The following is a 26,999-nucleotide window of genomic DNA, read 5'->3' as shown; positions in this document are numbered from 1 at the left end:
GGGCCGCCAGTTTTCAATGTGCGATCTATTTCCCCAGGCAAAAGTAATCCATTGCAAACTTCAGAATCAGATTTTTCCCTGTTGTGTTGGATCAGATTACAAGCAATTGTTTTAAACAGTAATTCAAAAACACTAGATGTTGCGTCTCTAAACTGGCAGTATAATTATTATGGATCGAAACAAAAGTTTAAAGAAACATTTAAACTAACAAAAATAATAGCAAAAGTAGCTATGGCTGCAGAGTTTAGCAGGTGTCACTAAAAGTGCTTAAAATTTGTAAAATCGGGAAAGATGATTTAAAAAAAAAAAAAAAAAAAAATCCTTAACTCTACTACAAAATAAATTACATAATAAAATAACTCACATTTTAATGCTACACATTATTATTGTTAAAGAGAGAGAGTGAAGCTTAAAAAAAGGCATAATGACATATTTCAAGATTAGGATAAATAAATAAAGTTACAAATGTCACAAATTAAAATGTCTGAATAAAACCTTTATTTTAAATATTACTCTTTTTTTCTTTCTTTTACTTTTAAAAATGGCAAATATTATATTGGATTGTAAGTGTTGGTTTTGATCAAAATGTTTAACTTTTTATATGACATTTTTATATTTTTGACTTCTACTGTAGCTCTTTAAATTTAATTAATTAACTACTGCTGATAATAACAGAACAGCTTATAAATGACTACAAGTTGAGCACAGATGTTACATTAATGCGTGTTTTTTGAGACCGTTTGTGTTTTAATCTTATTTTGAAGTGTTTTTAGTGAGTATCTGTGAGCTGAGGTGATTTTTGTTGACAGCAGTGAGTCCTCGCCCTCAGACGTCATGTGACGAAGCGCAAACACGCGGCGACGACCTGAAAGAAACGACCTTATTGATGCTTTGAGACGTAGTATTTTTCCCTTGAGAGAGATTCCTTAATGCCACCAACACGTCGCACATAGCGTAACCATACCCCCCGCCCGCACATACACACACATCTCAATTGAGGCTTTTTTGGCAAACAAAAGCGTAACACGTGGTTTGTGCGGGGGCCGAGTGTGTGTGGACGGATGGAGGGGTGGGGTGGGGTGGGGGCTCTATGGGTGCACCTGTCCTTCACTTCTTGATTGGACTCAGATTAAAAGCATCCTGTTCTGATGCTCAGACTGTGATTAACAACATGTCGGTTTTTCACTCATTAGTGTTGCTTTTTCTCATCTGAGGACCTGAGGGCATGATGCAGGGTTGGGGTCAATTACATTTTCAAATTACAATTACGTCTTCAATTTTCCATGTTCAGGTGACCGACATTTTTTACATGTTACAATTAAAATTACAATTATTTTCTCCCCAAAAGTCAATTACAATTACATCCTCAATTACTAAAGTTCAATCACACTTACTGTGCCTTTAATAAATAAATATATAAATACTTCTTCCCTTGTGTTAGCTTTCTGTTAGCATCTCTTATGATAACGGCTCAGTTTTGAACCATGTCTTAAATTAGCTGTAGAATACACAAAAATATTGATAACACTTTACTTGAAGTTTTATACAAAAGGCTGACATTACGCTGTCATTAGCATGAATAGTGTGTCATTAAGGCTGTTATTTATGTGTCTTTGGCTAAATTATGACAGCTTTTGCTATTAGCTTATTAATGCTAATGACAGGTGTCATGCCATAATAATGTGAAAAATAATTATGTAAAAAATCTTCAAGTAAAATGTTACAAAATATTATCTATCATTTAATTAGTTTTTATTTCTTGGTTACCTCGTTAGGCATCCTCATCCATTAATATTAATTAATTATTAATATTTTGTGTGTCTGTGCCTTTTTTCTGTCACTGTACTTCGAAATATATATATTTTTTAAATGATAAAATTATTCTAAAGAGAATTGACAGGTAGTGGGAAAAGTTGATGAAACTACGTATGTGTTTTGGTTTTTTTTTTTGGTTTTTTTTTAAAAATATTTAAAATTTAAAAAAAAAATGTGTGTAATGTCATAGAGCTGTAACATGGTTTCACAGATTTGCCTTTAATTGAATTATAAATGACAGGTTTTATTGAATTTTAATGCCAATTACAATTACAAAGTCAATTATCTGAACTCAATTACAAAGTCAATTATCTGAACTCAATTACTACAGCAACAAATTTTGAAAATTACAATTGTAATTACGTCATAATTGTAATTAATTACCAATTATGTGATTACGCATATAATTGACCCCAACCCGGGTTGCATGAGCTCAGTAGTCGCTCACACCGTGTAGCTGCTGCTGTAGCTCGCTCCTGCCAGGTGGCTGCACGCCAAGGTTGGGGTCCATTATAATTGTAATCACGTAGTTGGGAAAAAAAATCTGTTGCTGTTTGTAATCGTAATTGAATTGTATTGTTATAGTTCTATGGCTTACACGTACGTACCTAACAATTATTAAAATATGTTTCACATAAATTTTTCCTACTTTCTGTTGGTTCTCTTCAGGATCATTTTATGATTTAAAATATATACATAAATCAAGGGGTATACTGACAAAAAAGGCACATTTTTAGCACCAATAATATTAATATTTTCATGGATTAGGAAGTCTAATAAGGAGACCAAGAGATGAGAAACAAATTGGATGATAGATAATATTTTGTGTATTTTACAGCCATTTTAAGTTATCATAAGAGAAAGCCATCACAAGAGGAATGATAAGATTTATGGGCTTATTTATTAAAGGTTTATTAATTGTAATTTAATTTTAGTAATTGAGAATGTAATTGTAATTGATTTCAGCGGAAAATAATATTTGTCATTTTGATTGTAATTGGAAAAAATGCTTGTCAATGATTTCGTAATTGAGTTGTAATTGAACATGGATAATGGAAGATGTAATTGTAATTTAAAAATGTAATTGACCCCAACCCTGCCTCATGCTGGGCTTCGGCGTGCACCGGTGGCGCCTGCGCACCCAGAGGAGAAAGTCCTCCTGTAGCCGTCCACGGTGTGGTGAGTAATTCAGCCATAATCTGCCTTTCTCCTCTCCCCTCTTCAGTCCCCTCTCCTCGCCCCCTCTCCTGCAGCTCCATTCATATTCTAATCACAGCTTTCCCTTCTCCAGCTCTTCTCAGGCACTCCATCAGAGCCCTCCCAGCCTCGGGCTTTGCACTTTTACTTCCCCCCCTTTGTGACCATTCCCTCTTCTCAGAGGCAAAAAATAAGTTTGCAACCCCGGAATGAAGCAGAAACTCCACTGGTTTGGTGGAAAGGGGTGTGTGGGTGTGTGTTTCAGTGGCCCACCTGTTGAATCTGTGTAAGTTAACCTAAAGGTTAGTAAGTGATGGATGTAGGAGGAGACGAAGCAACAAGTGTCATCAGGATGTGAACGTGCAGATGGAGAAGCAGGAATGGTGCTTCGTGGTGTTTGGGATGTATGTTTATTTGGAGCTCGGGGGTGTATGAAAACGCATCAAATGCCTTAATGGAAGACGGGGAGGCCACAGTGTTAGGACTGTGTAGATCTAAGCCTCTTTTTTGGGGGTTGGGAGGGAGCTTTTCTTATTCAAAGTAGCCCCACAAAAGACTTCCAGTGAGCATTGCCACATCCCCATCTGACTTGGGGCCATTCATCAGCCCCTCCAAGCCTATCAATGACATGTCCCCCATCAGGGCTCCTATAAAATCAGCCCCTTTCCCATGAAACATCAGCAAACATTTTGACGGGTCTGGCTTTCCCCCCACTGGATTTCTGGAGTCTCTACCCCCCCCCTTCCACCCTTGTTCCCTCTTCCCTCCTCCTCCTCCTCCTCCTCCTCTCCTCCGCCAACACCACCCCTCTCTGGGCGAACCTCAGATCCTCAACATCTCCCGTGACGGGCAGTGGTCACGGAAACATAGCACGAGCCGCCGACGAGGGGGAAAACCGTGTCCTAAAAGCCATTTTCTTGGAGGAGCCAGTGTCGTTGATGGGAAGAGGATGCATTGTGGGCTGCTGGAGGAGCCTGACATGGATTCCACAGGTCAGTCCTGCTAAAACTCTGCTGCTGGTCTGGACCTGTAGAGAAAAACCGCGTTCCATCGTCTTTAAATGCTGCTGGATTCAAACTTTCCCTCTGACTTCATCAGAGAAACTACTTGGATTTCCTTTATCGCTATTTTACCATTTTTTCAAGTTTTTAAAAGAACAAATTTGATTATTCGGGTAATTAAAACAGAGCTGCTCGTGGACAAAAAGCAGATTATAGTATAAAACTCTGACTCGGGGATTCTTTTTTGAGGCCTAAACTTCACTAGAGGATAAATAAAAAGTAACAAGTGCACAGCATGGTGCACCTGCTCCAAAGACTAGAATGAAAACTGAGCCATTCACATCTTAGAGAGAAAAAATCTATCTTTTCTGAAGTTTTTAACATGAATTCCTGCTTCATTTACACTCACATTGTGAAATGTTAACAATTAAAAACTATGGACAGTTTCATGCCATTCAGCATATTTTTTTTAATAGTTTGTCGTCTTTTTACCACCAAATGAGTTAAAACAAAGTTGAGGACATCAGTTTCGCTTGATGATCAGATTTAATCCAATTATTTAGATCCCCGATTTATCCGAGCTTGTGGCAAATGAAGCCTGAGAGCCGAGCCTCTGTGGGGAATTATCTCCACTTCAGTGGAGTCACACAGTTCTCATCCATTTTTCTATTTACCAAAGTCTAAAGTCACACAAACTTGTGGTGCTGTTGGATGAGGAGAGTCATATGAAGACTTTCAGGGACGTTGGAGGCTTTTGATGCTGAGTTAAATGGAAAAATTGTTCGAATGACAAACAGAACTGTAGCTATCAGTTGCAAAGGGAACTTTCAAATTAAAAGTTTAAAAAAGACGTGTGAAGAATTCGACATTTCTCTCCTGATGGAAGCTGCATGTCAGCAAATGGCAAACATGGAGGTTTAGATGACTTAAGGAGTGCAAAGAAAAGTTTTCTGCACCAGCAGGTGGTTCATGTCGTCAGTGTGCAGGAGGATAACACGGATTTCCCCACATTTATAGAGAAAAGCACGGCAGGTTTTTTAAGGGTTTTTTCACTTCTGAGGGACTTTTTTTAAGAATAACTGTTCATTTTTCCACCATTTGAATCAAATGCATCTGCGAGGAAGGTTATTGAGACTTTTTTGTCACTCTTTAAATCAAAGTCTGAGCGCTGCGTTTGTAAATGAGAAACGAAAGCCTTGCTCAACAGTAGAGGTGCATCAAAGTAGAAATTAAAACAGGACAATGCTCTCGATTCCACCACAGTGCCTCAGTAAATCGCACAGGCCTTTTTTTTTTTGTCCGTGCTCGTCGTCTCCCTTGGGAACAATGCTTAGATTCCTGCCGTCCTGCTGAAAACATCCCAAATAGAGCCGTGGCGTTACAATGGATTGTTGTGTCAGCGATCCCTGTCACATTAGAGACTTTTAAAGTGTTGTCTGCGGTAGGAGATGTTCACCGTTTATGTAAAGACAGATCTAGAGGATTAGAATGATTCCTAAAGGACATACATGCTCCATAACGCGCAAAAATTAGGCTGTTTTTTTCTCCTGAAATCATTTAAAAACACTTTGAGAAATGCAAAATATTATTGTCATAAAGAGGAGACGTTTGATATTTGGTGTCTTTTTGATAGAGAGCTGGATTGAACGATGCCTCAATGAAAGCGAGAACAAGCGCTACTCCAGCCACACGTCTCTGGGGAACATGTCCAACGACGAACGTAAGCACGAGTCCCAGGAACATACTGTATGAGTGATCTGTGTTTGCACTGATTTGATGAGACACCTCTTAAAAAATAATAATCGATTTGATTCAGCCCCGTCTGTGTGTTTTGTGTTTGCAGATGAAGAAAAAGAAAATAAACGAGCGTCCAAACCACATTCGACACCGGCTACTCTGGAATGGTGAGTAACAACTGAACCTTACGCTGTTCTCATAGGGAAACTTTCAAAAAGTATATGAAAAAAACCTAAAGATTTCATCGTCAAAATTACCTAAAATAGTGAGCTAAAACTTGATAAAACATCATTAATGTGTCATTTTATTGCTTTGTTTTTGTTGTGCAGTGATAGTACAAACATGATGGAATGGCTATAATTTGTATTTAAAGAGGTGACATGATATATATATATATATATATATATATATATATATATCATGTTAGTCTACTGTCATTTATTTTGAAAATCTTCAATGTGTCATGTCCTAAACCCCCCCAAAAAATACAGTTCAACAGCTGAACACACGTTTGTTCTCCTAGAATAAGTTGAGTGATAGGTTTTGTGTTGTTTGATTATTTAAAAAGGAGAGAAAAATCTCTAAAGCTGTACCTTTATGTGAACTTCTTTAATTTTTTAGTGAGGTACACCTTCTGTATCAACCTAAATATTGTAAAAAAAAAAATGTATATTGTATTTATTTCCTAATGATCTCAAAAGATAGTTGAAAAATGCTGCGTTTATTTTTAAATACAACACAACAAGTGTAGTGAATAAACACGCAGGCTTGTCCTGAAGTCAAACAAATACACACATTTGAATATGAATGCTTGTCAGTCAGTGAGTTAGAGGTTTGATGTGTATTAGTGTAACAGACCATTCAGTGAACTCATTGTTATTAATCCGTTTAGTTTACCCTCCAGAGAATTACATTTAGCTCTTATTTTAAATTAGATATATATGTTTAAACCTTTCATTATTCCTTTAGTATAGATCTTTTTTCTTTTACCCTGCCTGGAAAAACCTTTACACAAGATTGTATTCCTACTTGATAGAAATAGAAAGAAAACTACAGGGTGTAAAGTTACAGGTAACAAATGGATATTAAACTAAGTAAAATTCTTATTTTAAAAAAAGGGTTATATACTTAATTTTGTTACTTTTAGACTTTTACTGAAATATTTTGACATTACATGTAAGAAAATGTATATTAGATCATTATTATTTATATATATAAAGACAGATGTACTTTTATGTGTATTTTTGTCAAGTATAATCAGACTTTAAATGTTTCCACACATATATAAACTACAGAGTGAACACATTCAGACTAATGTGAGTCTTTCTGCTGTAAACATAGTTCATATTTAGTTTGTTAAATATTCTACTTTGGAATTGTTTTTCTGACTCCTATTCCCTAGAATTATTTTCCTCTTCTGTTATTAACTCCAACTTTCTGTAATTTCCACTCACAACTGAGTTTATAGTAAAGCTGTGAAAATATACAACTGAAAGAGTGATTTTAATAATCCTCTGGAAAAAAAAAAAAAGCAACTGACGGCCCCTGGTCTCAATTTGTATGGCCCCCAACTTAAACGTTAAAAATGCACAAAATGACTCTCAAAACACACAAAATGACTATAAAAACATCCTAAAAATAACATAGCAATGACAGAAAAATGAAAAAGCAATAAATACACTAAACGATGAGATAAATATCAGAAAAATATACAAAACGACAGTGGAAATACACAAAAGGACTCAAAGAACCATACAAAAATACAGAAAAAGACACAAAATAACTACAAAAACATACACAAATAACAGAACAATATAGAAAATGATAACTGGAATACATTAGAATACATGATATGACTCCAAAAAGAACCATACAAAATGACAGAAAAAAACAAAGATTAAAAATAATATGCAAAACGACGACAAATATCATAAAAACATACAAAATTACAGAAAAATACACAAAATGACTTCAAAAACAACAAAACCCAGTATGTTTTTTCCAGTATTATTGCTCAGATTGGTCATTATTCTAAATGATTATTTTGACATGACTGTTGATAATGTGACCTTTGGATCAGACAGTCACATTTTTGTGGCCCTGCTGTGATAAAAGTTGCCCTTAAAGACATACGTGTCTCTTTAGCTAAAATGGGTTACTGTCTGCAACTGTTTAACAAAACCAATAAACTGGATTTTCTGTAAAACAAACTGTTTGACATTTTCTTTTCATTTGTAGCTAAAATGGCACAATATGATCAAACTTTGTAAGTGCACACATTCCACTGTTTGATCCACTGATGTCTCCTGCAGGTTAGAAGAAAACTATGAAATTGCTGAAGGTGTTTGCATCCCCAGAAGTGCCCTGTACATGCATTACCTGGATTTCAGCGAGAAGCACGACACGCAGCCTGTAAACGCTGCCAGCTTTGGAAAGGTGAGATAATCACCTGATGAATGTTAGAGGATCTTAAAGCTCTTCATTGTTTAACACATGCCTCACAAAGCTTCAGATTTAGTGAGCTCAATGGTAGGAGAAAGTGAAGAGAAAATGACCAACTGATGGAGTTGTAGATATCTCAGCGCCTCCAAATATATATATATATATATATATATCTTAATATATTAAGATTTCTATAAATTCTTGCAATTCCTCACCAACAAATCCACAAAATTTCCCTTAAATTACACAAAAGATGATCACAGTTACACAATATAATAAACATATACATATATATATATATATTTTTTTTTTAATAAAAATAAAACATGCAGAGCTGTCACAAAAGGATTGCACTACATGTCGCGCTAACCTATGACAACTTCTGCAGACATGCTAATAGATAAATAAATAAATAAAATAAAAAATTACAAAAGAGATGGTCAAAAAATGAAGATCCTGCAGGGACTGATCTTTTGTTGTTTGGATGTATGATGTCATTCACATGTGGAAGTGCAAATTAGGGCACGTTAATGTTGAAATTGCTTAGATCACGTGTGTCAAACTCAAGGACTTTGGGCTCGCAGGAGACCGTAAAAATGACAGAGATAACTTTAATGATCTTGTAAATTACCAAATAATCCAGTTATAGATATCTCAAATTCACCACTTTAATTATACTCTGCAATATTTTTAGGAGCTTGCAGTTTTCCTTTGTTTATGTCACATGAATGCAATAATTTTTAATCACAAATTGTGGAAAGAACTCTTCATTTTTCCACAAATCTTGCAATTTATTACAAACAATTCCACAGAATTCCTTTAAATTACACAGAAATGTTGACTTTTGCTACTTTGGAAGTAGAGCACGGTCCCATCGTTCTGTCAATGGCTTCAGGATGTTATGTTTTTCTTAAAACTGGAAAAAAATCCCAGATCGCTAAAGGCCAATAGAGAGACTTTTATCGAAAGTGACAACCTTTCCTTTATTATTTCAACTCTTCGACATCACCAGCAGACTGAACAAAAGCTAATTTTGAATTCCTTCATGTTTTTTTTCCCCCTGAATGTATTATTTTCATAATTATTATTATTTATTTTTTTTACTTCATTTTTGCATTCTTTGCTTATTTTTGGTTCTCTTATCTTAAAGAAATGTAGCTCACAAATATCATGGGGTGAGGAGAAAGGGGGTGTTCTAATGTGTGTGTGTGTGTGTGTGTATATATATATACACACACAGGTTATATATAGGCATATAAATATATATATTGAATCTTGCATTCTTCAATAACAAAAATATTAATAACAAAAATTGGTTACAAAATCAAACATTTTTGAAGTGAACATCCGGCAGTGACTGATATTAAAAACTACGGCACAATTGATGTTAAAATGATTCTTTTTCCCACATAAGCAGCCCACTTGAGATCAAACTGGTCCATATTTGGCCCCTGAACTAAAATGAGTTTGACATTCCTGTCTTAGATCAAACTGGTTTGTGTCCAGAGGTGAAAGTAATGGATTACAAGTACTCATGTTACTGTAATTGAGTTGCTTTTATGTGTACTTGTACTTTTTTGAATATATTTCTTACCGCTAAGCACGTTTTAAAAGAAGTAAAGTAATTGTTACATTTCTACACCCAACCTTTACTGATTAAATTATTATTTTTGTTTTAAAATGATCAACAGACATTGTGAAAGCATTGTGACAACAATCAAATGCATCACATAGTAGCCGACCAATCAGATTAAATGTAACGTACGGAGCCAAACCGGCAAATAAACATGGGGGGTGAAAGTAACTATAGTAACTTTTACATTGAGTACTATTTAATTGAGCTACTTTTTACTTGTACTCGAGTATTTTATGTATGATTTTCTTGTACTTGAGTAAAATTTCAATCAAATAACAGCACTTCTACTTAAGAAGAATATATCAGTGATCTTTACACCTCTGTTTGTGTCTGAGTTTGACACTTCTGTTGTGAACATGATGTTGCTGTTTATTACACAGGTGTGACATGCTGATTAAGGCACTCGCGCAAAGTGAACTGATTAAAAAAAGCTCTAATCTTTAATCTGAGTTTTTGGTCGGACCATTTCATGGCTGGCTTGGCCATAGTAGTGTAGGTTCCACTGAGCACAGCTCAGTGTGAGGCAAAGCTCTGCGCTCGTCTCGTCTGTTCCCACAACCCCAACAGGTTGTTCAGCCCTTCCTTCCCCCTGGACCCTGGACTCCGGCCCCAACCCCCAACCCCGGTCCTCCCCCACATCCCCGCCCGCCCCACCACTGCTCCCATCGGAAGATATTGAAAAAGAGAAGGGGCCTGGATTAATGTGTAATTAAAGGAAATTTGGAAGGGTGAGATGTTGCGGAATGTTAGATCAGTGGCTGGAGCAGTGTGGGGTGTCCTTTAGGAAGGCTTCATTGATTCAGGACAAAAAAACCCGAGAGGTCCCGCACTGCCTCCCTGTCTGCTCATTTATCAAGCAGGGCCTGACAGAAACTTCACAGCTTGGCCTCTTTTTTCATCCCACACAATGGAGAGCTACACTGTTTGCTAAAGTCTCTGCAACCAGGAGCCGGACCCGAGAGCCAGTCTCCTTTGGACTGAAAAATGTTGGATGAGAAGAAGTGAGGATGGGATGAGAGGAGAACTTTACAATCCTGGATGTCATGAAGTGACATTTTTGTAATAATATTAATAATGATAATAATTGAGAATAATGACCTTTGTTTTTAAGCTTTAATCCAGACATGGACAACAGGTTACCCCCCAAAGCTCAATTCAATTCAATTCAACTCAAATTACAACAAAGTCATCTCGAAGCGCTATCAAAATTTAAAATTTGTAAGAAAAAAGAAAAAACCCAACAAATCCACATGAACAAGCATTAGCAACAGTGGGAAGAATCAACTCCCTTTTAACAGGAAGAAATCTCCAGCAGAACCAGGTTCAGAGGTGGCAGCCATCTGTCTCTACTGGTTGGGGTTAGTGGACAGAATGAAGAACAGAACAGGATAGAGAGATAGAACATCAGAGTGATCCAGACTAGTTGAGCTGTGAACCATTGATCAAGAACTGCCATCATCAGCTTCACGACACCTGAAATAGAGAAGAGAGAGAAGGCACAGACTGCAGAAAAACATGATACAGTATTATCAGGTCTGCCTGCATGGAAACACCTGGTTCTGAACTATGTGTGAGTGGAATGGGAATGAATATGGGGGGGGGCATCAGTGTAAATGGTGTGTAAGCAATGTGGTGGGGGCTGTTTACAACCCAGCACAACTGTGTCTTTTTGGACATCGTGAATTGCAGCCCATTAGAGCTATGTGTAGATGGTGGATTGTGTTTGAATAATGTTGGTGTTCTACTATATAATCTTAATTTTTAATTCCTATTTTTAGGTTTAGGGCTTTGTTTCTTATGGTTAGGTTAACGCTATTGTACACTATACGCTTTAGCAAATAAATAGGTTTTGAGTTTACTTTTAAAGGTGGAGAGAGTAGCAGCCTCCCGTATTAAGACTGGGAGCTGGTTCCAAAGGTGAGGTGATTGGTAGCTGAATGATCTGCCTCCTGTTCTACTTCTAGATACTTGAGGAACTTCCAGGAGACCAGCAAACTGAGAATGGAGTGATCTGTCTTAACAATAGGGCACTAACAGGTCTCTGAGATAAAAAGGAGCTTGATCATGTAGAGCTTTGTATGCTAACAGGATGATTTTAAACTCTATTCTAGATTTTACAGGAAGCCAATGAAGGGAAGTCAATACTGGATAAATATGCTCTCTCCTGTTAATACCTGTTAGTATTCTAGCTGCAGCATTCTGAATTAACTGGAGACTTTTTAGTGAGTTACTAGGACATCCTGACAGTAGGGAGTTACAATAATCTAGTCTAACAAATGCATGGATTAATTTTTCAGCATCACTCTGGGCAAGATATTCCTGATTTTAGAGATATTATGGAGGTGGAAGAAGGCTGTCCTTGTGATTTGTTTAATATGAGAATTACAGGATAAGTCAGTATCAATGATAACGCCTAAGATTTTTACTGTGGTGCTGGGTGACAGAGTAATGCCATCCAGAGACACTATTTGCTCTAATAATTTTTTTGGTTTTTATCACTTCGGAAAGTGAATCCACAAAAAGATTCAAAAAACACATAATGACAGTTTACAAAATGACACCAAAAACACACAAAACAACAACAAATGTAGACATAAATGAGCTGACGCTGCTTCTGGGCAAGGTCGTCATTGTAAATGAAAACTGATTCTCAATGACCAACCTGGTAAAATAATGGTAAAATGAAAATAATTAAAAAAAGAAATAAATAAACGACAACATATATGCCCAAAAATGACTCCAGGATCACAAAAGGACAACAGATACGCAAAATGGCTCCAAAACCACACAAAACGACGACAAAAAACACATATATGTAACTCCACTCAGAAACACACAAAAAGGCTAAAAAAACTAAATGACAGAGAAATTTACAAAACGACAACAAATATACACAAAAATTACTACAAGATTACAAGATGACAACATGTAGAAAATGACTCCATAAACAACACGAAAAAGACTTTCAAAACACAAAATGACAACAAATATACACAAAACAACAACAAAAACGCACAAAATAAGAGAAAATAACATGAAACAACCATATAATACAGCAAAAAGACGACACACCAGACAACAAAATGAGCAACAAAAACACTCCAAGCCTTTGTTCTTTCCTGTGTTAATGCTCAGATTGATCATTAATTCTGAATACTACATGAATGTTGATCATGTGACCCTCAGATCAGATACAGTCACATTTTTTTGTCCCCTGCTGTGATAAAGTTTCTCTTTTTTGCCTAAATTTGCCTGACAGCTTCTTTTATCTCCCGTATTAAACAGATCATAAGGCAACAGTTTCCAGCTCTGACTACGAGGAGACTGGGGACCCGAGGACAGTCAAAGTGAGTTCTGTTGGTTTTATTTCACCTAAATATTGTTCCCCAAAGCTGTGTGTGGATCAAACATGTGAAAATATCATATCAGACACTTTAAAACAAGCAATAATCAATAGATGAGAGAAGCAGCGAATCGTTTGATTATCAAAAAACTTCATTTATTTAAGAAATTATTCAGTTTCTGTAGTTTTGGAGTTTCTTCTTTGTTTATTTAAGATGTTTTTGTAATATTCCCTTAAATCTTCTACTTAACAGAAGCTCTAATGAAAAATTCCGACAAAGGTCTTTAGGTTCACATGTCACTATCTTAATAGTTGTAACTTCTTTTTTCTCATATCTCTACAGTCTCCTCTGATCTGCCTCCTCTTCCCTCAGGTATCACTACTACGGCATCGCGGTGAAGGAGTCGTCGCAGTACTACGACGTGATGTACTCCAAAAAGGGAGCGGCGTGGGTGAACGAGACGGGGAAGAAGGAGGTCACCAAGCAGACAGTGGCCTATTCACCGCGCTCCAAGCTCGGGACGCTCCTGCCAGAGTTTCCAAATGTCAAAGAGCTAAATTTGCCTACCAGCCTGCCAGAGGAGAGGGTAAACAGGAGTTTTAAAAGTCCATCTTCACAGCACCCATGCGTGCCCCCCCCACCCCCCCCACCCTCCCTCTCGGGCTCTTTTATCTGCCCAGAGTCCGTCGGTGGTGGGTTGAGTTTAGAGACGGACCTTGAGGATTTACGGGCTGGCTTCTCACTAACTCTTAATCTTTGGGTGCAGATAATAAGATCTAGCCGCAGACAAAGGACAGGCACTAGCTGTCGGCCTTTAAAAGGGGGGCCATGATTTTAAATGGTTTGTGTTTCGCTGATCTCTAAAGCTTGTTTTATGTCACCCTGAGCCTGGACCTGTAACCTGTATTTATTGGTTCTCATGCTTTGTTCAAGATTTATTTTCTTGTTTTTGCAACTTTGTGTTTTTTTACGTAGCTCCCCCAAAAAAAGGAAAAGAGAGAAAGGTTTGGATTAACACTGTTGTTGTTGTCTTCAGGTTTCCACCTTCATCATGATGTACAGGACGCACTGTCAGAGGATACTGGACACTGTTATACGCGCTAACTTTGACGAGGTGTGTATTATTGTATATTATTATATGACTCAGTTGAGGCCTACAGAGAAAGCAGATTTACCAAAAGTAGTTTTCTTAAGCTCACTCACTCACTCACTCACTCACTCACTCACTCACTCACTCACTCACTCACTCACTCACTCACTCACTCACTCGCTCGTTTCCTGCAGGTCCAAAGTTTCCTGCTGCACTTCTGGCAGGGCATGCCACCGCACATGCTGCCCGTCCTCGGCTCGCCCACCGTGGTGAACATCGTGGGTGTGTGTGACTCCATCCTGTACAAGGCCATCTCTGGAGTGCTGATGCCCACCGTCCTGCAAGCCCTGCCTGACAGGTGAGCGTTAACCACATTAACCACCAAGTAACACTGTTAATCAACGTTGCTGCAGCGTTCTGTTCATATTTATGATGGTTTTGGTTTGTTTTCTCTGTGCTGAAGACATGATGACAGTGTCATGGAGGCGGAGTCAATGTGCGAAGCAGTGTATATATATATATATATATATAATAAATAAAATCCATGCTTTATTTATTTCACTAAAAATACATATTTTACGTGAAAATTTTAATGGAATTTTTTTTATCTTCAGCAAAGCTTTTTGAAATAAATATGTTTATATTTTAACTTTTAGAAGTCCTTTAAATCAGAATTTATTTCCTGATTACATTTCATACCATTTTACTTTATTCACTTGAACTTTTGGCTGTTTTTTTTTTGTTTTTTTTAATTAAAAGTGTTGGAGGTCGATTAGACCAATAACAGGTTTTTTGGAATTTCATATTAATTTTATTACACATTTTTAATCAGTGATGGCATTATTATATATTTTAATGTAATTTTGTTAGTATTGTTTTGTAGTTCATTAGAGAGATTTTTCATTGATTTCTGTTTTTAATAATAATAATTATATTGTTTATTCTTTGTTTTATTTTTCTAACTTTTAATCTGAAAAAAAAATATTTATTCTCGATTTACAAAAAGCCCAAAGCTTTAAGAGAAAAATGAATTATTGTATGTCATGATGTAAGATATGCACATTTTGTTCAGTTAGAAATGTTTTTTTTAATGTTTTTTACTGATAGTTGTTTTTTTAAATCTTCTCAATACTGAGCATTTGTTTTTTTTTATTACAGGTGATTAAAATAGAATAACAAACACTTCAGGCTTTAATTTTTTCTCTATTCCTACCATCCACAGTTTGACTCAAGTTATTCGAAAATTTGCCAAACAGCTCGACGAGTGGCTTAAAATTGCACTTCACGACCTCCCAGAAAACCTACGGAATATCAAGTTTGAGCGTAAGTGCTGATAACTTTCTTTGAATAAATAGAGGCTTAACGTGCTTTGGGTAATATCCGTGTTCTTCTCTTCAGTATCGAGAAGATTCTCTCAGATTCTGAAGCGGCAGACATCCTTGAATCACCTCTGTCAGGTGCCTGTCGGAGTGTTTTTAATAACATTCATATGAAAAACAAAGCAGATAACAGATGCTTTGCTAGTGGACGACCTCATATTGTGGACTATCTGTGACACACAGGCGTCGCGGACGGTGATAAGCAGCGCTGACATCACCTTCCAAATGTTGGAGGACTGGAGGAATGTGGACCTGAACAGCATCACCAAGCAGACGCTTTACACCATGGAGGAGTCTCAGGAGGAGCACAGGCAGCTCATCATCCACTGTAAGTCCACACACTACAAGCATTCCCACGACCGGCCCAGTCCACAGAGGTTAGACAAGTTCATTCTCCTTTCAAACACCCTGTGGAGCATCTCCAATGCAGCGCCGCCTCGCTGCCCTCGCTCACTGCTGATGGGGTCAAAGGTCACGCATACGTCCGAGCTGCTGTGTGCTCGCCAGTCTTTGTTTGGAGCTGCTTGAGCACATAAATCACATTTATTAAACTGTACCTAGATTTTATACAAAAGTTGTTCTTATCCACTACTGCAGGGGTTCTCAACCTTGGCATCAGGACCCCATTTGTATTTGGGAGACTCTGGGAGGGGGTTGCCAGATCGCTTCAGCAAACTCAGAATATTTTTTGAACAATTTGAGCCCATTTTTGCTTATTTTTACCCCTTTTCTGCAACTACACAAAACTTGCCGTAGTTTAAACTAGTTTTGTCACTTTTTTGCCATATTTTTGCTCCTTTTACTGCATTTTTGCTACATTACTCCCATTTCTGCCACTTTTCCCACCTAATGTTGCATATGTTGACCCATTATTGTCACTTTTAACTTCTTTTCACCATAACTCATGCTTATTTTTGTCAATGTAACCACATTCAAAATTTGTCATGCCCATTATTTGCCAGTTTAAACTAATTGTTCCTACTTTTTAAATTACATTACCCCAACCCTGCTCCCCCAATTTCTTTCACTTTTAAGCCAATATTGACAATTTGAACCTTTTTTACAACTTTTTTTTCTGTTTTTGGCCACTCTAATTTGCAACATTTAACCTATTTCTGTGGGGTATCTTTTAAAATTCCATTTCTCCACCTTTTCCACCATTTTGGTCACTTTTAGCCCATTTTATTTCCAATTAAAACAAAGATTTACATCTTTAAGATGACTATATACTATGGCACAAATAATAATAATAAATGTCCTGGATAACAGTGGATATTATTCAGATAAATAAATAAATGTGGTTTTCACAGATTCATTGAACAATGGACCATCATTTTACTGACTTTATGGATGGACTCCAAAAATCTCTCCTCTTTATTCCCCCTTATAGATGGTCCTTTCTCCACATGACTGTTCTTCAATGTTCATTTCTGTGTTCAACCACCTTCAGGTACAGTGGGGGTCCCCGGTCTCTGGAACCTTTATTTTGACGGTCCTGACCCCAAGGTTGAGAATCCCTGCACTACTAAACTCCAACTGCCACAAGTTGATGACAAAACAATGATGGATGTTCATTTTTTTTCCTTGTCTGCACATGCTGTTGAGGGCCAACACATGTAGTGCAATCTTTTTATGACAGCTATGCATGTATTATTACTGCAGTTAAACAAATAAATGTTTTTAATTGCATAACAATGGCAGATGTTGATATTTTACCACTGAAATCAGATTATGTCATATGTCAAATCACAGGAACACACTCAGAGAAGCAGAACAAAAATGGCGTTAAGTGAGTCACTGCTTTCCTTGTCTGGTGAAGACTCACAGTAAGAATGAAGTAAAAACACTACTTAAAGAAACTTTTTTTGGCGCCGTCTTAGCATTCTTCAACAAGACTCCAAATCCCATAATGCAATACGCAAAACATTTCAAAGTGACCATTTGACATGAAAAAACGATTAATTTTTGAGCTTCTGCATTTGTTTGTGAGTAAATCCGCTTCAAAGGACATGTAAGAACAACTTGCTCTCAAGTGGGACACAGACCTTTGGCAGAGAAAACAAGTCATTTCGACCTTAATGTGCCTTAGTTTGTACTTCAACGTATAAATGATATGTAAAATATGTCAGGTAACGGCAATTTTCAAGCAATAAGTGACAGACAACAGTCCATGCAGGATTTCTTTTTTTAAATTTCCTTGATTATTTGACCATTTTTTTATTTAATGTTGGGACATTTGGTGGAATTATTTAAGGGAAATAGAAGGATTTTGGAAAAATTGACAGTTAATAATGACTGCCATCATGTGATAAGGACAGGAAAACTGTGCGCCCTGCAAATATTGTGGAGTTTAATTGAATTTGTGTATTTGGAGGGACTGAGATTTCTACAACTGAATTAGTTGGAAATTTACATGATTCTTGGATTCTGTCATTTTTATTTCTCCTGCGGGCCAAATTGGATGCTCTAAAGGGCCGGATTTTGCCCTCGGGCCACGAGTTTGAAACTTGTGACATACAGGAAAATGTGTATTATGTGGTTAAGCAGCTTATAGTAAGTAAATAAATAGATGTTAGAAGCAGCATCATGTGAGCTGTTTGTTTTCCTTCCTGTCACAGTGTACCAGGAGTTTGACCGGCTGTTGGAGGAGCAGTCGCCAATTGAGGCCTATATCGAGTGGCTGGATTCCATGGTGGATCGCTGTGTTGTCAAGGTCTGTCAAACCAAACACTGAAATGATGCCTAAATGTTAACAGCGAAGACGTATTGACCTTGTCTGACGCTGAGCTGTGGGATGGTCCCTGAATGTTGGTGTCACTGATAATCTTCCTCCTCTGGCCGTGTCTCTCAGAGGGAGCCTCTTACGTAGCAATCCTCCCCAGTTAATGATGTCTTCAACCATCCCCATTTGCGTCCATTATGTGCCAGATATGGGCTTGTAAAATTTGGTTGCCCCGGCAACGTCTTGGACCGCCCAGACAATAGTTCAATGGGAAGGCGTATCCCTGGAGGCAAATTAAATAGTTGACTTGTTGACATGTTTTTCGTTCCTGAGGGTTAAGCCCCAATACGGACCGGGGAGTTAATTCTGCCTCCACCCTCCCCCCATCTTTTCTCATGGAAATGTTCTCTCTAGGTGGCGGGGAAGAGGCCCGGGTGCCTGAAGAAGGTGGCCCAACAGTTCCTGCTGATGTGGTCGTGTTTTGGTACCCGAGTCATCCGGGATATGACCCTCCACAGTGCGCCCAGCTTCGGTGAGCTTTGCTTTGTCATCCTTCTGTCATACATGAGGAGAGACTCAGAAAGGTTCTGTTTGTGTTGGCTTGTGCTCATAAAGGTACAAAAAACTAAAGCATGGCTGAAGCTTTGAACTCTTTTAAATGCACAAACTAAAATAAATAAATCTATCAAAGGTTTTAAAATGAATGTTTTTTTTTTAACAGTTGTACTCTGAGACGTCCCGATCCAATATTGATATCAGATATACAGTAGGTCCTATATCAGCCAAACAAATGAGTATCGGATGATATCGGCCTGTATCTAAAATCTCCAATATCATGTGCTTTTTTTTTTAAACTATTGGGTTTATTGAAGTTATTTTTCAGGGTCTTTTTTTTTTTATTCAGTTGTAAAATATTCTGACATTTCAAGTTCTCATAAATGTAACCCATTGGTTACGTTACATTCAGTTTGAGCCTGTTCTAACATTCCAAACTACAAAATAAGTAATAAAACTCAAGATGGTGATAACGGTATCGTATCGGAAGTTAAAAAGTTGTAACGGGACAACACCTATTTTTTACATTCTGTCAATTTTGTTTTATTGGATGATTTGTGTAACGCAACATTCAATTAATTTAATTATCCTATTAAATTAAAATGAAATTGAAAAAACAAGTGGCTTCTCTAAATAACAATAATGATAAATACTTTTTTATTAGTAATTTATCATTAATTTAATGTAATTTATTTTAACATTTAAATAATTTGATTTAAGTAAAAAAAAAAAAGGAACTTATTAGAGTAACTAAACCCTGAGGTTTTGGCTGAAAATGAAAATTGATTATGGGCGGGGCTTCTGGAGCAGTTAAGACACGCCCAGTCTTTATTATAGAATCTCCAAAGAACAATCTATGCTATGCTAACTAGCTACTCAATACTCACTAGTTCTCTCTGTTAGCAATTATCTCAATCCAACCTACTCGCCACAGATTTGAAAGTCAGCAGGTGCTGGTTTTTATAAAAGGGGCGGAGCCAACAGTGATGTAAGAAGGCACCAAAATTACAATTGTGATAGCAGGCAGTCAGTCCATTTTTACAACAAATAAAGCCACATTTTAGTACTTTGATTAAAATGTCAAAAGTTGAACATACATTTGTTTTCATCAGAAAAAAGAGGTTTTGGGGTTTAGCTGCTCAGGTTAGCAGAGAGTGACGAGCAGTAAAACAAAGTTCCCTCTCCTTCATGTGTTTGCTCGTCTTTTTCCATTTATAACCCCTCAGTTCAGCCTTCGTTCTCCTGAATAGCTGCGACTTATGCATGTGCCCAAACCGCACAATGATGCAATTGTGACACAGTCTCATCTTTGCTGTGACCCCGGGGTCAGCTGACATATTTTGCTTCCTCCTGTCACTCTGTGGGATATGATGTCATCTACTAATTCTTTAGGAAACACATAAACATCATTATTAAAAAGGGCAGAGTTTTAACCTGGTGTTGTTTTTGTGTGCGTGCGTGCGTGCGTGCGTGTGTGTGTGTGTGTGTTTGTGTGTGTGTGTGTGTGTGTAGGCTCCTTCCACCTGATCCATCTCATGTTTGATGACTATGTGCTTTACCTGCTGGAGTCTCTGCACTGTCAGGAGCGAGCCAACGACCTCATGAAGGCCATGAAAAGCGACGGCTCCACAGGTGAGTCCTCAGCTCTCGCTCTGTGCTGGCTGGTTGATAAGGGACGACTGGATATGTACAAGTTGGACTTTTCCATGAGAAAACTATAAGAAAAACAGAACAGAAGCAGCAGGACCCTCCAGCAGAACCTGAATCAGGCCCTTTTTACACAAGAGCGTTATTTTTTTAGTGAAAACACAAACATTTTGTTGTGTTCTGGCGGTCCATTTAGACAGCAACGGTGTTTTGGTTCTTGAAAATGTTTTAAAAACAGGTTCCAGAGTGAAAGAAGAAAAAACGCTTGGCCCCTTGTCTCCGTGTAAACAGGGAAATTAAAATTTCTGTGTCACTGGCATGTACACTGACCTGACCCAGCTTGCAGCCGTCAGAATACGGCCCGGGCCGTATAAAGCCAATCTCTCTAAGCCTAAACCCATTACTGCACACTATTTAAATCCCTGTGTGGCGTGCACATGCAGGCAAGTTTTTTGATAACTCCACGTTATTTAATAATCACTCATTCTGTATACAACTGTAAACATGACAAACAGCTTCATGTGATGCTACAGAGGCTACGTAACAGTTTAATGCTGTCACACACACACATTTCAGAGAGCTGCTCTCTACATATGTGAAACACACAGCAACACGACGAGTCAAGAATGAGTCATTTATGCATTTTATAACATTTATTCATGCCCATGCAGCATCTGAGCCGAGTCCAAAGAAATTAAGCCCGCCCCCAGGTTTGGGTAAATAGCTCTCAGTATGAGTGCAGCTCTGTGATTGTGGTCAGAATCTAGTGCAGGCATAAAACATGTCTCCACTGATCCAAGTGATGGTGACGTAAATCAACCTTTGTTGGAGAAGTTTGGTTAAAATCCTAAAAGTGAGACACTCTTAAACTTCCCCCTGTGTTCAGAGGAAGTGTCTCTGTGCATGGTTCAATAAAAAATGATACCTCCATCTATTGACCGGGCATGTATTATACATTATTTTTGATGTTTCCCACTGTCTCGTGTAAACAGAGATCATTTTGAAAACGTTGCCTTGTGAATGAGGAACCTTTTGGAAACAAAAAACGTAAACAGAAGCAAAACGTTATGTCAACACGGCCTAATGCATGGATTCAAACTGCCACATTCTGGCTCGTGGGCCACCCACGGAGCCGCATTGATCTTCTCAGCTACAGGATGCTAGTCAGAAGGTCCTGGGTTCAAGCCCTAGGGTGGACACTTGGGTCCTTTCTGTGTGGGGTTTGCATGTTCTCCCCGTGCTGCGTGGGTTTTCTCTAGGTACTCCAGCTTCCTCCCACAATCCAAAAACATGACTGGTAGGTTGAGGGAGTCTCTAAAATAGCCCGTAGGAGGGAATGTGAGTGTGAGTGGTTGTTTATCTGTTGTTGCCCTGCGATGGACTGGCACCTTGTTGAGGGTGTACCCCCTCCTAACGCCCAATGAGAGCTGGAGATAGGCACCAGCAGACCCCCACGACCCTAAAAAAAGGAGCAAGCGTGTCAGAAGATGGATGGATGGATGGATGGATGGATGGATGGATGGATGGATAGTTCCAAGTGCTTTTCCTTTTGATCACATCAAGATGAAGAATAGCAGATCAGTTCTGGTCTCGAATGAAAGTCCAGAGTCTAGCCTGTCCAAGACCTTCACAATGCGGTCTCAAGACCAAGAATGATCTCATGGATTGAGGTCACAAAGATGCCTGTAAAAAAACTGACAAATCTTTAGAATTAAAAAAGAACTTCTGGCCACAGAAAGTAAACCTTAACAGCCTGTATGTTTGTTGTTGGGAAGCCAAGAGTTTCATATATTGGTCTCACTGCTGATATTTTTCTGATATTTTTGGTGCCACAGAGAATGAATAACCTCGTCTTTTCACGTCACCTTTAGCCGAGCAGGAGGAGGAGTTCACTGGGACAGAGACCACGCCCACCTCCCCCTCCCCGGGCTCCTATTCGCCGGCCCGCTCAGTGCACTCTGTGGGCATGTCCTCAGGCAGCTCCCCTACAGCCGCCGTATCCCCTGAGTTCCCAGCAGTCACCACCACAGGTACGAGCACACGGCGGCAGAGTTCAGCAGGTTTCACTTGCTCTGCACCACAACATGTGTCTCTGTGTCCATGTATGTGTTTACCAGGCGCTGTTCAGTCATATACCTGGTCCCTTACATACACAGTGACTACAGCGGGCGGGGCCACCCCCGAGGCCGGGCAGCAGCTGTCCTGTATGAGGAGCGGTGCTCCTGTCCCTCCTCCGTCCCCTGCACACAGGATGCCTGTCTACACCCACAGAGAGGAGCATGGGTAACTACCACCCACACATACACCAATGTCATGTCACAGGGATTTATGAAGCTAGATTTCTGTCTTTATTATTTAATTTTTTAAAAAACCATTTAAATCAAAAAAAGTTTACTTTAATTTTAAAAAAAAAAACATTTGAAACCCAAATAATATCATTTGAACACTTTTTTTTTGATTAAAAAGATTTTTTTTGATTAATTTTTTTTTTTTTATATATGTAGTAAAGACACAAATGTATTACCCATAATATGGCCCAAATGCAAAAAAAGATGACCAGTTAAAATATATTGTTTTTGCATTTGAAAACATTTTTTTTGATTGAAGTAAACTTTTTTTTTTATTGAAATTTTTTTATTTATTTATTGAAATTATTATTATTAACTATCTTGTAACCGTGCTGATGAATTTCAGCTACACTGGAAGCTACAACTATGGCAGCTACACGAACCAGCACCCACACTCCATCCAGAGTCAGTACCCAAGTCTAGCCCATGAGCCCCCCCTCCCTGCACCACTCCACTACTCCGCCTACCATCGCTCCTCTGCACAGGTCAGTGTCGGCCTCCAGCCACCACATGGACACAGTCACATGTGACACAAGAAGAAACCTGACTCCCCAAACCCCGAGAGAAAACCTGCTTAATCAGCTCGTTATGTAACAAACACGCACACGCTAGATAAGTAACAACAAACATCAACGCTTACACCTCAAACATGTGCAAATCTAATCTTCCTCCTAAACTCAGCACGCACAAATAAACTCACTTTACAATGATTTTGGTCACATCTGGGGCCACATCATGATAATTCACATCAGCATTTAGAATACATTATTATTGACATTATTAATGTCATTTTTGTGTTTATTTGCTGTTTGGTGGTGGTTTTTTGGGGCATTTTCTGTGTTTTTCTACTAATTTTTTGTCTTTTTTCACATATTTTATGTATTTTTCCTGTTGTATATACAGTATGTTCTTGGTATCGTTTAGTAATTTTTTTTCTCTCTCATTTTGTGTGTTTTTGGTGTCGTTTTTTTTTTTTTCTTCTTTTGTGTGTTTTTGTTTATGTTTTGTTATATATTTTTTTCATTTGATATATTTATGGTGTCATTTTGTGTGTTTTTTCTTGTCGATTTGTGTATTTTTGCTGTTATTTTTATGCTCTTGGTGTCGTTTAGTATTTTTTTTTTTCCATTTTGTGTATTTTTGGTGTCATTTAGACTTCAAAATTAGACCGAGGGCTGCATGTGGCCCCCGGAACATCTGTTGGTTACGTCAGACCTACACTTTCTGTTTGTATGGATAAATTAAAATGCGTGTTAGGAGGAGACACAGCGAAAGTCGTACAGTTGGAGAACATCAGCTGGCTCTGAAGAAGCCTCTCCACAGAGGAAGCAGAAGGGAAATGTGTGAGCCAGTGTTTACTAAAACATTGTTTTGGGAACAAGCAGCAGCTTAGCCCGTCGGTCATGTTCTGACTGATTTTTTCCATGCTGGGATTCCTCATAATAGAGTCGACTGTGGTGTTTATTTTTAGGACTAAAAAAGGAAAAGAGCTACTTCCACTTTTTTTAGCCTGAACTTAAATCGGGCACAATGCCTTCACTTTGTCAGAGCGAGAGGTCGAAGATGGAGCTGAAAGCAACAGAAAACTTTGTCGGATCTCATCCGCTCTCAGTATTTTTGTCCACAGACGGATTTAGATCGTAGTGTTTGTAGACTGTCACCACAGGCAACACAAATCACACATTAATTTTGTGCACCATGTGCAACTTTTATCACAGTGAGGCCACAAACATGCAACTGTATCTGATCCAAAGGTCACATGATCAACATTCATGTCAGTATTTAGAATAATGAGCATTAACACAGTAAAGAACAAAGGTTAAGTGTATTTTCTTTTTTCATTTTTGTTCTAGTTTTGTTGTCCTTTTTGCGTGTTTTTCTGTCATACGTTGTACATTTTTTAGTCCTTTTTTTGTATTTTTCTGTCATTTTTAAATGTATTTTATTTGTATCTTTATAGTTTATTTCTTTAAATGCCATTTTATGCATTTTTGTTCTCATTTTGTGTGTTTTGGTTGTGTTTTGTTTTTGGAGTCCTTTTGTAGAGTTTTCTGTTATTGTCTGTATTTTTTTGGGAGTCATTTTGTGCGTTTGTTATAGGGCCACACAAAAGTAGACCAAGGGCCGCATGTGGCCCCTGAGCCACCAGTTGCCTATGTCTGGTCTATGGTGTATGTATGTGTCAGATATCCGGCCAAACATTTTTGAATATTTATTTGAGATATTTGATAACAGTTTATCAACCAAACTAATTCAAAATTGTCTGCATGTGTTGCTTTTTACATCTTTTTTTTTTTCCAAGTAGATACAGTATTTTATTTATTGATTTATGATGCCCACACTATGCCTTTATCTGATTTAAATAAATAACCTCCAGCAACTTCAATTTAGTTCAGTCCATTTGTTCAGAAGTTTCTATTTTAATAAAACAAAATTTTTGTTTAAGGAAAAAAAAATAGCATTTTTGAATGTAGAAAACACACAGATAATACACACACTGATCTCTATTGCTATAATTCAACCATTATGAATCCATCATCAGTGTTTCATGACTCCTCTCCTCCTCCACAGTACCAACTTAACGGGCAGATGCCCCGAATGGAGCCTTGTTTGATGGGCAGCACTCCTCGCTTGCATCCTGGAACCGTGGCTCCCCGATGGCCAGATGTGTCCCCCACTAACAGCTGTTACAGCAGCCCTCCTATGCATTCGTCTCGTTACGCCTCCTCTGGGGACATGTACTCCCCGCTGGGCCCTCGCAGGAACTCCGAATACGAACACTCGCAGCATTTCCCGGGCTTCGCCTACATCAATGGCGAAGCCACCACGGGCTGGGCCAAATAGCCTCTGAGCACTTGCTTGAGTCGTCTGCGTATGAACTCCAGAACCTGCTGCGCTGTTGGGTTCACAAAGCCACTGGACAGAGCGCGTGGAGGATGGAGGAGGAGCAGAGTGGAAAAGCTGACGGACGTACTGACGGTACGGACAGACTCCGTCACGTGTCTCCAAGGCTCTGACTGTGGTGTCTGTCTGCAGAGGTTTTATCAAAGCTTCTCCAACAGAAGATGGAAGAGAGGGGAAAAAAAGACGATTGGGTTGTCGACACTTGCAGTGAAATCATTTTAACGAGTGCAATGCTGCTGCTGCCAAGTCGTGCCTTTTGTTTTGAGGAATGTAATCCCTTCATCAATCTCACACTGCTGCGTCCTGTTTACCTTCCTGATGCTGCACATCTGTCCTGCCTTAACCTGCTCTTCAGACTCCAATCACAACATTTCTCTGTGACTGTATACATATGAATATATATATATATATATTAAATATACATATCTCCCTCTATATATAGTATGTATTTTCTGTAACTTTGTAACATGGTGTATTCTTTATTTTCTATGTTACAATTTATACTTTGTTGCCTGTGTTTTTTTATGCTAGGTAAAGGACGCATTAACCCAGGGTTGTGTGTGTTTTAATGATGCGCTCAAAGCCACTGAGGACCTACCCCATGGGTATTTATAAGAAGGGAAAATGTCCAATTGTACAGTAACGTGAACGTCACTTTTTTTCTGGAAATAAAAGCACTGGAAACCACCTGTGGTGACTGATAGTCAATCAGGGACACGTGCTATTGCCTTCAGTGAGTTTACACTTGTTCCTAGTTAAACCTTCGTTTTCATTGTTTTCCTCATCCTGTTTGCTGAATAAATCCTTATAATTGTATATAAATGAAGAAGTATTAAACCAATGTACGTTTATTATGATGTTTATTTATTGGAGTAAAGCACAGAGTAACAATGATAACTTTTCTCTCGTGGAATAAACACTGATGAGCCACAAAATTAGGACCACATGCCTAATATGCTACAGCAAACCTCTAAATTTCTCAACAATTCAACATTTTGTGCTATAGAATGCAACTACAATAAAAATGTAGCCCTGACACTGTAGAAACGTTTGTACATTTAAATCTATTGAAAATTATAAAGTCAATTATTCCCTTTTTTTTTTTCAAAAACTGATTTTTTTAAACAGAATTCTGAAATCTGCCTTTACAACCTAACAGCTGCTGTCTTGTTTTGCCTAAAA

The 26,999-nt window shown here is 38.2% G+C and overlaps 1 protein-coding gene across 3 annotated transcripts; it reads left to right on the top strand.

Moving 5' to 3' along the window:
- Window positions 1-2,821: 2,821 nt before the first annotated feature.
- Window positions 2,822-25,988, top strand: rfx4 (regulatory factor X, 4). Of its 3 annotated transcripts, XM_028451116.1 has the most exons (19): window positions 2,822-2,994; window positions 3,107-4,004; window positions 5,647-5,733; window positions 5,857-5,917; window positions 8,063-8,186; window positions 13,114-13,175; window positions 13,545-13,758; window positions 14,209-14,286; window positions 14,457-14,620; window positions 15,485-15,585; window positions 15,661-15,719; window positions 15,825-15,969; window positions 18,260-18,354; window positions 18,778-18,895; window positions 20,431-20,550; window positions 22,437-22,595; window positions 22,683-22,848; window positions 23,260-23,398; window positions 25,485-25,988. In XM_028451116.1, the coding sequence occupies exons 2-19, from the start codon at window positions 3,962-3,964 to the stop codon at window positions 25,755-25,757; spliced, it is 2,208 nt and encodes a 735-aa protein (XP_028306917.1). In that variant the 5' UTR covers window positions 2,822-2,994; window positions 3,107-3,961; the 3' UTR covers window positions 25,758-25,988. The 3 variants fall into 3 exon arrangements, with proteins under 3 accessions (XP_028306917.1, XP_028306916.1, XP_028306918.1); XM_028451115.1 differs by having other exon boundaries at window positions 2,822-4,004; XM_028451117.1 differs by having other exon boundaries at window positions 2,823-4,004; window positions 22,722-22,848.
- The last annotated feature ends 1,011 nt before the right edge of the window (window positions 25,989-26,999 follow it).

Source organism: Gouania willdenowi, chromosome 6 (genome assembly GCF_900634775.1).
Source record: "Gouania willdenowi chromosome 6, fGouWil2.1, whole genome shotgun sequence".
Taxonomy (NCBI): domain Eukaryota; kingdom Metazoa; phylum Chordata; class Actinopteri; order Blenniiformes; family Gobiesocidae; genus Gouania; species Gouania willdenowi.
Note: the sequence above shows the minus strand (reverse complement) of the source record. Positions and strands in the feature narration are given on the sequence as shown.